The sequence below is a fragment of the Cebus imitator genome, unplaced genomic scaffold (assembly GCF_001604975.1).
Source record: "Cebus imitator isolate Cc_AM_T3 unplaced genomic scaffold, Cebus_imitator-1.0 Scaffold642, whole genome shotgun sequence".
Classification (NCBI taxonomy): domain Eukaryota; kingdom Metazoa; phylum Chordata; class Mammalia; order Primates; family Cebidae; genus Cebus; species Cebus imitator.
Genome location: NW_016107957.1, coordinates 121833 through 135979, shown reverse-complemented (window position 1 = coordinate 135979; position 14147 = coordinate 121833). Strand labels below are relative to the sequence as shown.

The 14147-nt window shown below is 38.9% G+C and overlaps 2 protein-coding genes across 2 annotated transcripts in view; one reads left to right on the top strand and one right to left on the bottom strand.

Moving 5' to 3' along the window:
• Window positions 1-14147, bottom strand: part of ZC2HC1B (zinc finger C2HC-type containing 1B) — a 66122-nt gene that overhangs the window by 14975 nt on the left and 37000 nt on the right. The gene's annotated exons all lie outside the window — the stretch shown is intronic.
• On the top strand, window positions 8804-9115 carry LOC108295500 (40S ribosomal protein S27-like). Its single transcript, XM_017517743.2, has one exon. The coding sequence runs from the start codon at window positions 8819-8821 to the stop codon at window positions 9092-9094; it is 276 nt and encodes a 91-aa protein (XP_017373232.1). The 5' UTR covers window positions 8804-8818; the 3' UTR covers window positions 9095-9115.

Here is a 14147-nt window from a genome sequence, read left to right as displayed (position 1 = left end):
ATCAACTCAAAATTGATTAAAGACTTAAATGTAAGACTTAATATCTACTAGAAACTACTAGAAGAAAATAGACATTGGTCTAGGGAAAAAAATTTATGGCTGAGACTTCAAAAGCATAGGCAACAAAAATAAAAATAGAAAAATGGAACTATATAAACAAAACAGCTTCTGTGCAGCAAAGGAAACAAATCAACAGAGTGAGAAGGATAACATGCTGAATGGGAGAAAATATTTGCAAACTATTCATCTGCCAAGGAACTAATATTCAGAAAAAACAAGGAACTCAAACAATTTTTTTGTGTGTTTTTCGTCCAACACGTACACCTGAGGAACTCAACAGCCAAAAGCTAATAACACTGTGAAAAAGTGGGCAAAGGATCTGAGTAGGCATTTCTCAAAAGAAGACATATCTCTCTCATCCCAGTTACAGGGGAAAAAAGGACATAAAAATGGACAACAAGTATATGGAAAAAATGTTCAACATAATGAATTATCGGGAAAAGCAAATCCAAGCCACAATGAGACAACATCTTACCCTTGCTAGAAAGGCTCTTATCAAAAAGACAAAAAATAAAAGAGCTGATGAGGATGCAGAGAAAAGGAAATTCTCATACACTACTGTTGGAAAGTAAATTAGTACAGCCATTACAGAAGATAGTATGAAGTTTCCTCAACAAACTAAAAATACAACTAACATAAAATCCAGTAATCCCACTACTGGGTATTTATTCAAAAGAAAGGAAATCAGCATATCAAAGGGATACCCATACCTCCTTGTTTACTGCAGCACTATTTACAATAGCATGATATCAAATCAGTCTAAATGTCCATCAATGGATGAATGATTAAAAAATGTGGATAAAATTTGAAAAAAAAAATGTGGTATATATATACTCAGTGGAATACTATTCAGCCTTAAAAAAGAATGTCATCCTGTCTTTTTCAGCAAGGTGTATGGAACTAGAGGTCATTATGTTAAATGAATTAAGCCGGGCACTAAAAGACAAATATCACATGTTCTCATTCATATGTGGGAACTAAAAAAGTTGATTTCAGTGATGTAGGGAATAGAATGATAGTTACTAGAGGCCAGGAAGTATATGTGTGTGGCAGGGTCGTGGTGAAGAGGTTGCTTAGTAGGTATAAGATACAATTAGATAGAAGGAGTAAGTTCTAGTGTTTGATAGCACAGTAGGGTGACTAAAGTTAATAATAATATTTTGTATATTTCAAAATAACTAGAAGAGATTTGAAATGTTCCCAACTCAAACAAATAATAAATGTTTGAGGTGATAGATATCTTAAATATCCTGATTTGATCATTACACATTTTATTCATGTATCAAAATACCACATGTACTCCATAAATATGTACAAATATTATATACCAACAACTAAGACCACCATATTACAAGTAGACAAATACCAGCACAGAACAAAGAAAATCTCACTAAGTGAGATTCTGATTAATACATGGGCTGGTTTGCATCAGTGAAAGGCATTTGGTACTTTTCTCCAAGTCTTAAACAGTTTAGAGATTCACCTTCACTCAGTATGCTTCTAATTCCTCCCGAGAATGGCTCCAAATTACATGTGACTAATTTAAAGACACACTAACCCTAGCAACTTTATTTTTATTTTATTCTTTTAAAGAGAAAAGGACTTACTTTGTTGCCTGGACTGGTGTGCAGTGGCACATTCATAACTCGCTGCAGCCTTGAATTCCTGTACTGGACCCAAGCAACCTTCCCACCTCAGTCTCCTGGGTGGCAAGAACTACACGTGCTTGCCACCATATCTAGCTAATTTTTATTTTTTGTAGAGACAGGGTCTTTCTATGCTGCCCAGGCTGACCTTGAACTTCTGGCATTAAGTGATTCTCTCGCCTTGGCCTCCCAAAGCACTGCGATTATAGGTGTGAGCCACCACACCCAGCCAGCAATTATATTTTTTAATGTAAGCAAGTAGAGAGTAAGAAATTAAATTTAAAAAGCAGCTTGAGCCTGAAATAAAATAATGCTATCTCCTAAAACTAATTAACATGATAATTCTATTCTATGACAATAATTTGAATGTGAAATTATGGAATAAAGATTTCCACTTCTCTTCATACATTTCATTCATCAAGTATTTATTGAGTGCCTCATGTGTGCCACAAACAATTCTAAAAAGTAGGAATATTGCGGTACAATAGAGAGAGATAAAGTAGACAATTCCCTGCCTTCTTGAAACTTACATTCCATTTCTTTTTGGTGGAGTGGGGAAGACAAAATGAATTAAATATATATTGAATATTAGATGGTGAGAAATGCTATGTGGAAATAATTACAAAGAAGTTAGGGAGTACTTGGTTAGTTTTAAATAGAGGTTGGAGAAGCGTCACTGAGACGACACTTTAGCAAAGAACTGAAGGAAGGGAATGAGTGAGCAATGCAGATTACTGGGAGGGTGTTTTTGTTTTCAGCAGAAGGAGAGGGGCCAGTACAAAGGTCACGAGACAGGAGTGTGTATGCTTGCTATGGTCAAGGAACAACCAGAGGCCACTTGTAGCTGGAGCAGGATTAAGAAGAAACAGTATAGCATTACATTTGGGATTCAGTTAAAAAAAAAAAAAAGAAGAAGAAGAAGAAATAGGAAAAGGTGAGCTCAGGTAGTATTATGAAACCCAGTGTCAACCATTTTAAGAACATTGTCTTTCAGTGACATCACAGTGCCTATAAGTCATCATTAACTAGTCAAGAGTAAACATAATACCATTTTGCTTAGATTTACTGATCTACTAATCTATTTTCCTATGTATTAGAATGGTATTTTTATGATGTTCTGCTTAACATCATTAGGACTTAGGACTCAGGAGTCCTAATTTAGGACCTTTTCACTTATGTCTTGCTGCTACTTTAAAGAAATTAGTTCAAGGAAGAAAATCTTTTCTGATTTTCAACACCATAACTGACATGCTATCTTTTCCCATTCACGATCTTTTTCCAAGTTACCTAAACAAGAGATCAATGGTTCTAGACCCTAATGTTGATTTGTTATCTAATCCTTATAACTTAAGAAATATTATTTCTTGAGAAATAAGATTTGACCTCAAACTGAAAGGAATGTTTTTGCTCCTTTAAGCATTATCACGTGTATTATCTCTAAAAAATAAAAAAGAAACCATAATATAAATAAATTATTTTTTTTCTGAAGGATACTAAGCATTGTACTTTAGAAAAAAGCTTATTAGTAAAAGTTTTACCAAATGAATACACATACAATTCAAATTATTTTTTCTTACTGAAAACTAATATCTACATCATTGTTAAGTTTTTCCCAAATGAGGAAAAAACTAATGACTTGTCAGAATTCTGGAAAGATAGCAGATTGGAAGCACCGGGAATTTGTCTCCCCTCCCAGATAACAATTGCACTGGCAGAATGTGTCCAATGTAACTTTCTTGGACTCTGGAGTCTATTGAAGACTTGCAACTTCCAGGGGAAGGGTTGGACAGTAAGATGCAGTTAATTTCATCAATTTCAGATCTTACCACAGTAGCAGCTACACATCCTCTACCCCTCAGCTGTGTGGCAGGCAGCTGTGCACATATTCCTGGATCGATCTGGACATGGCCTATGGGAGCCATAGTAGGCAAATAAAAAACCTGTTTTCTAAATATCAGAGATTTATGTTCTGACCACTGACTGTTGTTTCTGATCAAAGAGGTACAAAAAGGCAGGTGGCCATTGTTGTGCCTCCCATCATTGTTGTAAGCCCTTTCCCCTCTGGCTGAAGTAACTTCCAGGGGATTTAAAGGGGCTGTGTCCTTCTCTTCCTTTATTTTTGTCTTTACCCCCTTTAGGGAGCTAGACATTAAAAACTAGGATTTTTTTTTTTAAACTACATACATGTGGAAAATTGGAAGTGAATATGCCACACCTAGGAAAAGGCACAGGCTCAAAAAGACTGAGAAGACCTTAAGTTGACACCTTAGACTGATCCTTGGAACAGAGACAGACAGACAGACACAGACACACACACACACACACACACACACACACACACACACACACAGCCAAAAAATAGCAAACCCTGGAGAAGGGAGATAATCTAATTTCCAGTTACCTCATGACTAGGTCCAAATATCTAATTTATAACAAAGAAAATCACAAGGGAGACAAAAAAAGAGGCAAATGTAGCCCCTTCATAGAGAAAAAAAATCAATACAAACTGTTCCCAAAAAAGACCTGATGACAGATCTATTAGATACTTTTAAACAACTGAAGATGTTCAAAGAACTAAAAAAAGATGTGAAGAGACTCAAGAAAAAGATACATGAACAAAATGGGAATATCCATGAAGATAAATTCTGAAAAGAAATCAAATGAAATTCTAGAACTTAAAAATAGAATAAATGAAATGAAGACTTTACACTAGGATTCAAGGACACATTTGAACAAACAGAGGAAAGACTGAGCAAACTGAAAGGACAATAAAAATTATTGAGTCTGAGGAACAGAAAGAGAGAAATTAAAGAAAGGTGAACAGAGCCTTAGGGACCTGTGGGACACCATCAAACTGACAAACAAATGTATTGTGGAAATACCAGAAGGAGCAGAGAGAGAAAAGGGCAAGAGAGAAATAATGGCTGAAAACTTGCCAGATTTAACAAGACATGACTATAAACATTTAAGAACCATACAAAAATTAAAAGTAAGACAGACTCAAAAAGACCAACATTGAGACAAATATTATAATCTAACTTTCAAAAGATAAAGACAAAAAAAAAATCATAAGAGTAGCAAGAAAAAAATGACTTGTCACAAACAAGGAATGTTCAATAAGATCATCAGCAGACTTCTTGTCAGAAACCTTGGAGGACAAAACACAGTGGGCCAATATATTCAAACTACTAAAAGAAAAACCTGTCAACCAAAAATCCCATACACAGAACAACTGTCCTCCTAAAGTAAGGGAGGAGATGGGCACAGCGGTGTGTGCCTCTAGTCTCAGCTACTCAGGAGGCTGAGGTAGGAGGACTGCTTGAGCCCAGGAGCTTGAGTTCAGCCTGGGCAGCGTAATAAGATCCTGTCTCTTAAAAAAAAAAGGTGAGGAAGAAATTAAGACATTTCCAGATAAAGAAAAACTGAAAAAGTTCATTATCATGAGGCCTGCCCTGCAAGAAATACTCAAGAGAGTACTATAAGGTGAAGTGAGAAGATACTAGACAGAAACTTGAAACTGTATGAAGAAATAAAAATCACTATAAAGGTAAATGAATGGACAATTATAAAAACTAGTACTATTGCAATAATGGTTTGTAACTCCACTTTTTTATTTTCTACATGATTTAAGAGAAGACTAACACATTTTACAAAAACAATTATTAGTCTAAAAACTAGCATTATAGCTTTGGCTTATAACTTCACATTTTGTTTTATACACAATTTAAGAGACCAAATATAGTCTCTTAAATTGTATTAGTTTATTATACAAAGCATGAGTTAAGGATCCCTTATCTGAAATGCTTGGGACCAGAGTGTTGCAGATTTTTTTTTTTTAATATCTTGGAATATTTGCATTATACTTCCTGGTTGAACATCTCTAATCCAAAAATCAATGGCATGTCATGTCAGTGCTCAAGGAGTTGTAGATTTTGGAGCATTTTAGATTTCAGATTTTCAGATTAGGAACACTCAACCTGTATAAAGATGTAATTTTGTGACATCGACAACCAAAAGGGGTGGAAAAGAAGTTGCTGAGGCAGGAATTTTTGTATGTTACTGAAAATAAGCTAGTATAAATTCAAATTAGAATGTGATAATATTTAGGAGGTTAAATGTAGTCTCTGTATAGCCATTAAGAAAGTAGTTATAGAATACATAAAAAAGGAAATGAGGAAAGAATCAACTAAAAATGCCTCAAAAATCAACTGAAAACAAAAGAAGACTGTTGTATTAGCCCATTTTCATGCTACTGATAAAGATATACCCAAGACTGGGCAATTTACAAAAGAAAGAGGTTTATTGCACTTACGGTTCCATGTGGCTTGGAAAGCCTCACAATCATGGTGGAAGGTGAAAGGCACATCTCACATGGCAGCAGACAAGAGAACAGAGAGATTGTGCAGGGAACTTCTCTTTTTAAACTCATCAGATCTCATGAGACTTACTCACTATCACAAGAATAGTACAGGAAAGACTTGCCCCCATGATTTGGGTACTTCCCTCCGGATCCCTCCCAAAATGCATGGGAATTCAAGATAAGATTTGGATGGTAACACAGCCAAACCATATCATTTTGCCCTTGGCCCCTCCCATATCTCAAGTCCTCACATTTCAAAACCAGTAATGCCTTCTCAACAGTCCCCCAAGTCTTAACTCATTTCAGCATTAACCCAAAAGACCACAGTCCAAAGTCTCATCCAAGACAAAGGAAGTCCCTTCTGCCTATGAGCCTGTGAATCAAAACCAAGTTACTTACTTTTAGATACAATGACGGTGCAGGAATTGAATAAATACAGCCATTCCAAATAGGAGAAGCTGGCCAAACAAAGGGGCCACAGGCTGAAGTTTGCTGCAGGGTGGGGCCTTCACAGAGAACTCTTCCAGGGCATTGTGAAAGGGAAAAGGGGGTCAGAGCCCCTACACAGAGTCCCTACTGGGGCACCACCTAGTGGAGCTGTGAGAAGAGGGTCGGCCACCATTCAATACATCTTCTGAAATCTAGGCCGAGGTTCCCAAACCTCAATTCTTGACTTCTGTGCACCTGCAGGCTTAACACCACATGGAAGCTGCCAAGGCTTTGGGCTTCCACCCTCTGAAGCAACAGTCAAGCTGTAACTTGACCCCTTTTAGTCATGGCTGGAGTGACTGTGACACAGGGCACCAAGTCCCTAGATTGCACACAGCAGAGGGACCCTGGGCCTGGCCCACAAAACCATTTTTTTCCCCTAAATTTCTGGGGCTATGATGGGATGTGCTGTCACAAAGTTCTCTGACATGCTCTGGAGACATTTTCCCCATTGTGTTGGGGATTAACACTCAGGTCCTCATTACTTTTGCAAATTTCTGCAGCTGTCTTGAATTTCTCCCCAGAAAATGGGATTTTATTTTCTACTGCATTGTCAGGCTGCAAATTTTCCAAAGTTTTATGCTCACTTTCCCTTTTAAAACTGAAAGCCATTAACAGCACCCAAGTCACATCTTGAATGCTTTCCTGCTTAGAAATTTCTTCTGAAGTTCAAAGTAACACAGATCTCTAGAGCAGGGGGCAAAATGCCACCAATCTCTGCTAAAACAAAACAAGAGGCACCTTTGCTCCAGTTCCCAACAAGTTCCTCATCTCTATCTGAGACCACTTCAGCCTGGATTTCATTGCTGATATCATGCTCAGCATTTTGGTCAAAGCTACTCAACAAGTCTCTATGAAGTTCCAAACTTTCCCATATTTTCCTGTCTTTTTCTGAGCCCTCCAAACTGTCCCAACCTCTGCCCTGTTATCTCATTCTAAAGTCACTTCCACATTTTCAGGTATTTTTTCAGCAGTACTCCACTCTACTGGTACCAATTTACTATATTAGTCTGTTTTTACACTGCTGATAAATACATACTCAAGACTGGGAAATTTACAAAAGAAAAGGTTTATTGGACTTACAGTTCCACATGGCTGGGAAGGCCTCACAATCGAGGTAGAAGTTGAAAGGCGCGTCTCACATGGCAGCAGACAAGAGAACAGAGAGCTCATGCAGGTGAGCTCCTCTTTTTAAAACTGTCAGATTTCATGAGACTTACTGTCACGAGAATAGCACAGGAAAGACTTGCACCCATAGTTCAATTACCTCCTACCAGGTTCCTCCCACAACACATGGAAATACAAGATGAGATTTGGGTGAGGACACAGCCAAACCATATAGACAGTAATGCAGGAAATGAGGAACAAAAAAGCTATACACCAGAAAACATATACCAGAATGACAAATGTCTCTCCTTACCAGTAATTACTTGCAATGTAAATCCATTAAACTGTCCAATCAATAGACAGAGACTGGCAGAATAAATAAAACTACATGCTGTCTATAAGATATTAATTTTAGATCCAAAGACACAAATACATTGAAATTGAGAGGATGGAAAAAGATATACATGCAAATAATAACCAGAGAGAGCAGAGGCCACTAATATTAGTGGCCACACTAATTAGAAAATCTTTAAATCAAAAAAGATTACAAGAGACCAAGAGGAACCTACTGACAGACCATCAAAATATATGAAGCAAATTCAACATAAGAAAGAAATAGTACTACAATAATAGTTGGAGACTTCAGTACCCCACTCTCAATACCAACCAGATAAAGATAAGTAAGGAAATAGAGGGCTTAACACAACAAACCAACTACATCTAACAGACATGTATAAAACGCTTTATTCAAAAACAGCATATATATGTTTCTCAAGAGCACATGCAACATTTTTCAGAATGAACCACATTAGGTCACAAATTAAGTCTCAGTAAATTTAAAAAGTTACATATCATATGACTTGTCTTCTTCAGCCACAGTGAGATAAAGCAAAAATAAAACTATAAAATTCATAAATTTGTGGAAATTAAACAACACATTCTTAAGCAACCAAGGTATCAAATAAGAAACCACAAGAGAAATTAGAAAATATTTGGAGATGAATGAAGCTCAAGAAACAACATACCAAAATTTATGGGACTCAGAAACATCAGTGCTAAGGGGGAATTTATACCTATAAATGTTTACATTAAAAAAACGGCCCTTTCCAGTGGTGATGACCACCCTTTCTGGCAGTGACAACCTACCCACGAGAACATGCCTCTCACAAAGGATCTCCTTCATCCCTCTCCAGAAAAGGAGAAGAGAAAACACAAGAAGACACGTCTGGTGCAGAGCCCCAATTCCTACTTCATGGATATGAAATGCCCAGTATGCTATAAAACCACCGTGGTCTTTAGCCATGCACAAACTGCAGTTTTGTGTGTTGGCTGCTCCACTGTCCTCTGCCAGCCTACAGGAGGAAAATCAAGGCTTACAGAAAGATGTTCTTTCAGGAGGAAGCAGCACCAAAAGCACTCTGAATCAAGATGAGTAGGAAACCATCTCAATAAACACATTTTGGATAAAAAAAAGAAAAAGATCTCAAATCAACAATCTAACTTTGCAAATTAAGGAATGAGAAATAAGAACAAATGAAATCAAAAGCTAGTGGAATCAAGTAAATAAAGGTTAGACAGAGAGAAAAGAAATCAAGAAGATAAAAATAAGAGAGAAAAATCAATAAAACCAGAAGTTGGTTCTTTGAAAAGAATCCATACATTGAAAAACCATGGGAGAAGGGGTCAAGATGACCGATTGGAAGCAGCTGTGGTCCTCAGCACTCACAGAGAGGAACAAAACAGGCAAGTGAATACAGCACCTTTAACTGAAATATCCAGGTTCTTGCATTCGGACTGATTAGGGAAACAACTCAACACACCAAGAATGAAGAAAAGTAGGGTGGGGTGATGGCCCATCCAAGAGTGACACAGAGCCAAGGGAACCCCCACCCCCAGCCAAGGGAAGCAGTGAGTGGCTATGTGACCCAGGAAACCATGCTCTGCCATGAATCTTTGCAACCTATGGATCAGGAGATCCCCTTGTGAGCCCATGCCACCAGAGCTTTGGGTCTGTTACATAGAGCTGGGTGGAGTCTTGGCAGAGCAACTGCTCAGGTACACACAGAAACCCAGGAGCTTTAAATATTCCAGTTTTTCTGCAATGCAGGCAAGGTGCACGTACCCCTAGGAAGGGGGCAGAATCCAGGGAGCCAAGCAGCATCATTCTGTAGACTCCACTTCCAATGTACCTCACAAGATAAGACCCACTGTCTTGGAATTCCAGCAAGCCATCAGCAACAGAGTAGAGCCTGCCTGACACAGGATGGAGCCTTCAGGAAAGAGAGGTGGGCAACACCTCTGCTATTTTGTCGACTTAGCCATTCCAGCCTCTGGGTTTTGGAGAGTCTAAATAGTTCAGATGAGGAAGGGTTCCCCTAGCAGCACAACACAGCAGCTTTGCCAGATCATGGCAAAACTGCTTCTTCCTCACTGGGTAGAAACTTCCAGCTGGACCCTCCAGCCTTGCCTGCCTGCATGTATTACAGACAGAGCTCTGATCTCTCCTGGGATGAAGTGCCCAGAGGAGTGGAGGGCTGCCACTTAGGTTGGTTGGATGACTCAGCCATTCTGCCCTGTGGGCTTTGGAGAGTCCTAGCTGACAGGGGCAGAGGCAATTCGTTACCACAGCACAGCAGTTTTGTTGAGGTATGGTCAGACTGCTTCTTTAAGCAAGGCCCCGATCCACTTCCCCTAGTGGGGCAGGTACTTCCAGTCAGGTCCCACCCACAGGGGCCTCTGGCCACCCTGGCCTGTGTTCTCCCCAGGATAAAGTGCCTGAGGGGTGGGGCAGGCTGCCAACTTGGTCATTTGGCTTCTCAGCTTGTATAGCCTGTGGGCCCTGGAGAGGCCAAACCAATCAGGGGCTGAAGGAACCTCAACTACAGTACAGCTTCTCTATCAAAAAGCATCCAGACTGCTTCTTTAAGCAGGTTCCTGATCCTGTCTGGGTAAGACCTCCCAACAGGAGTCTTCAGCTACCTCCTACAGGTACATTTGGGACAGCAAAGGGTCAGTACCCCTGGGACAGAGCTTCCAGAGGAAAAGATTGGCTGCCATCTTTGCTATTTCACAACCTTCACAGGTGATACCTCAAGGTACGAAAAAAACAAAACACACACACAAAAAAAACAAGGAAACTAAGGTTTGGAGTGGACCTCCAGCAAACTGTAGCAGCCCTATGAAAGAGTAGCCAGACCATTAAAAGAAAAACAGACAAACAGAAAACAAGAAAACCCCATCCAAAGATCAACAACGTCAAAAATCAAAGGTAGATAAACCCACTAAGATAAGAAAGCATCAGTGCAAAAGCATTGAAAACTCAAAAAGCCAGAGTGCTCTTTTTCCTTAAAATGACTGCAACACCTCTTCAGCAAGGGCTCAGAACTAGGCTGAGGCTGGGATGGCTGAAATGACAGAAGTAGGTTTCAGAAGGTAGGTAACAAACTTTGCTGAGATAAAGTAGCATGTTGTAAACCAATCTAAAGAAGCTAAGACTCACAATAAAACAATACAGGAGCTGAGAGCCAAAACAGCCATTTAAAGAGGCACATAACCAATCTGCTAGAGCTGAAAAGCACACTACAGGACTTCACATGCAATCACAAGTATTAATAACAGAATAGACTAAGTGGAAGAAAGAATCTCAGAGCTTGAAGACTAGCTTTCTGAAATAAGACAGGCTGACAAGAATAGAGAAAGAAAAATGAAAAAAATGAGCAAAACCTCTGAGAAATATGGGATTATGTAAAGAGACCAAATCTACAACTGATTGGGGTATCTGAAAGAGACAGAGAGAATGGAACCAAGTGGGAAAATACACTTCAGGATATCATCCAGAACTTCCCCAACCTAGCAAGACAGGCCAATATTCAAATTCAGGAAATGCAGAGTACTCCAGTAAAATATTCCATGAGAAGATCATCCCCAAGGCACATAATAATCAGATTCTCCAAGTTTGAAATGAAAGAAAAAATGTTAGTTAAGGGCAGCCAGAGAGAAAAGCCAGGTCACCTACAAAGGGAAGCCATCAGACTAACAGCAGATCTCTCAGCCAAAACCTTAGAAGCTAGAAGAGACTGGGGGCCAAAAGTCAACATTCTTAAAGAAAAGAATTTCTAACCCAGAATTTTATATCCAGCCAAACTAAGCTTCATAAGCAAAGGAGAAACAAGATCCTTTTCAGACAAGCAAATGATGAGGGAATTTCTTACCACCAAATGTGCCTTGCAAGAGCTCCTGAAGGAAGCACTAAATATGGAAAGGAAAAACCATTACAAGCCACTACAAAAACATACTGAAATACACAGACCGGTGATACTATGAAGCAAACACAGAACCAAGTCTGCAAAATAATCAGCTAGCATCATGATGACAGGATCTAATTCACACATAACAATACTAACCTTAAATGTAAATGGGCTAAATTCCCCAATTAAAAGACACAAAGCAGCAGTCTGGATAAAGACCTAGGACCCACGAGTATGTTGTGTTCAAGAGACCCATCTCACATGCAAAGACACACACAAGCTCAAAATAAAGGAACGGAGGAAAATTTACTGAGCACATGGAAGACTGAAAAAAAGCAGGGGTTGCAATCCCAGTTTCTGACAAAAACAGGCTTTAAATCAACAAAGGGTGGGTGCAGTGACTCACACCTGTAATCCCAGCACTTTGGGAGGCTGAGGCAGGTGGATAACCTGAGATCAGGAGTTCAGACCACCCTGGCCAACATGGTTAAATCCCATCTGCGCGCGCGCGCGCGCACACACACACACACACACACACACACACACACTCACACACACACACAAATTAACGGGGCATGGTGGTGGGTGCCTGTAATCCCAGCTACTCAGCAGGCTGAGGCAGGAGAATCACTTAAACAAGGAAGTGAAGTTTGCAGTAAGCCAAGACTGTACCACTGCACTCCAGCCTGGGAGACAGAGTGAGACTCTAACTCAAAAACAAACAAACAAACAAACAAACGGTCTAACTAACTAACTAACAAAGTTCAAAAAAGACAAAAGAAAGGCATTACATAATGGTAAAGGGTTCTATTCAACAAGAAGAGCTTACCTTCCTAAATATATACGCACCCAATACAGGAACACATAGATTCATAAAGCAGGTTCTTAGAGGCCTTCAAAGAGACTGAGACTCGCAAATAATAATCATGGGAGACTTTGACACCCCACTGACACTATTAGACAGATCATCAAGACAGAAAGTTAACAAAGATATTTAGGACTTGAATTCAGCTCTGGATAAAGTGGACCTGATAGATATCTACAGAACTCTCCAGCCGCAAACAACAGAATATACATTTTTCTCATTGCCACATGGCACTTGCTCTAAAATCGATCATATAATCAGAAATAAAACACTCCTCAGCAAAAGCAAAAGAGCTGAAATAATAGCAAACAGTCTGTCAGACTATAGTACAATTGAATCAGAATTCAAGATTAAGAAATTAATTCAAAACCACATCACTACATAGAAACTGGACAATCTAATCCCGAATGACTCATGGGTAAATAATGAAATTAAGGCAGAAATCAAGTTCTTTGAAACTAAGGAGAACAAAGATACAATGTACCAGAATTTCTGGGATGCAGCTAAAGCAGTGTTAAGAGGGAAATTTATAACATTAAATGCCCACATCAAAAAGCTAGAAAGATCTCAAATTGACAGCTTACTTACTAAAAGAACTAGAAAACCAAGAGCAAACAAACCCAAAGCTAGAAGACAAGAAATAATCAAGATCAGAGCTGAACTGCAGAATGTAAAAAACAGAAAACCTTTCAAAAAATCAATGAATCCAAGAACTGATTTTTTAAATTAATAAGATATACTGCTAACTAGACTAATAAAGAATAAAATGAAAAGATTTAAATAAACACAATTGGAAGTGATAAGGAGAATATCACCACTGACCCCACAGAGATACAAACAACCATCAGAGAATACTATAAACATCCCTGTGCACACAAACTAGAAATTCTAGAAGAAATGGATAAATTTCTGGACACATACATCCTCCCAAGACTGAACCAGGAAGAAACTGAATGCCTGAATAGGTAAGTAAAAAGTTCTGAAATTTAGGCAGTAATAAACAGCCTACCAGCCAAAACCAAACAAACAAAAAATGCCCAGGACCAGATAGATTCACAGACAAATTCTACTGGAGGAAAAAAGAAGAGCTGATACTATTTCTACTGAAACTATTTCAAAAAATTGAAAAGGAGGGGATCTTGCCTAACTATTTTTTTTTTTTTAGATGAAGTCTTGCTCTGTCACCCAGGCTGGAAGGCAGTGGCTCAATCTCAGCTCATTGCAACCTCTGTCTCCCAGTGACTGAGGTGGCAGATTTGTGATTCTCATGAGTCAGCCTCCTGAGTTGCTGGAATTACAGGCACCTGCCACAATACCCAGCTAATTTGTATTTTTAGTAGAGACAGCGTTTTGCCATGTTGGCCAGGCTGGTC

What these genes read in the sequence shown, in the direction of transcription:
- LOC108295500 (XM_017517743.2), top strand. Translation starts at nt 8,819, where the DNA reads ATGCCTCTCACAAAGGATCTCCTTCATCCCTCTCCAGAAAAGGAGAAG.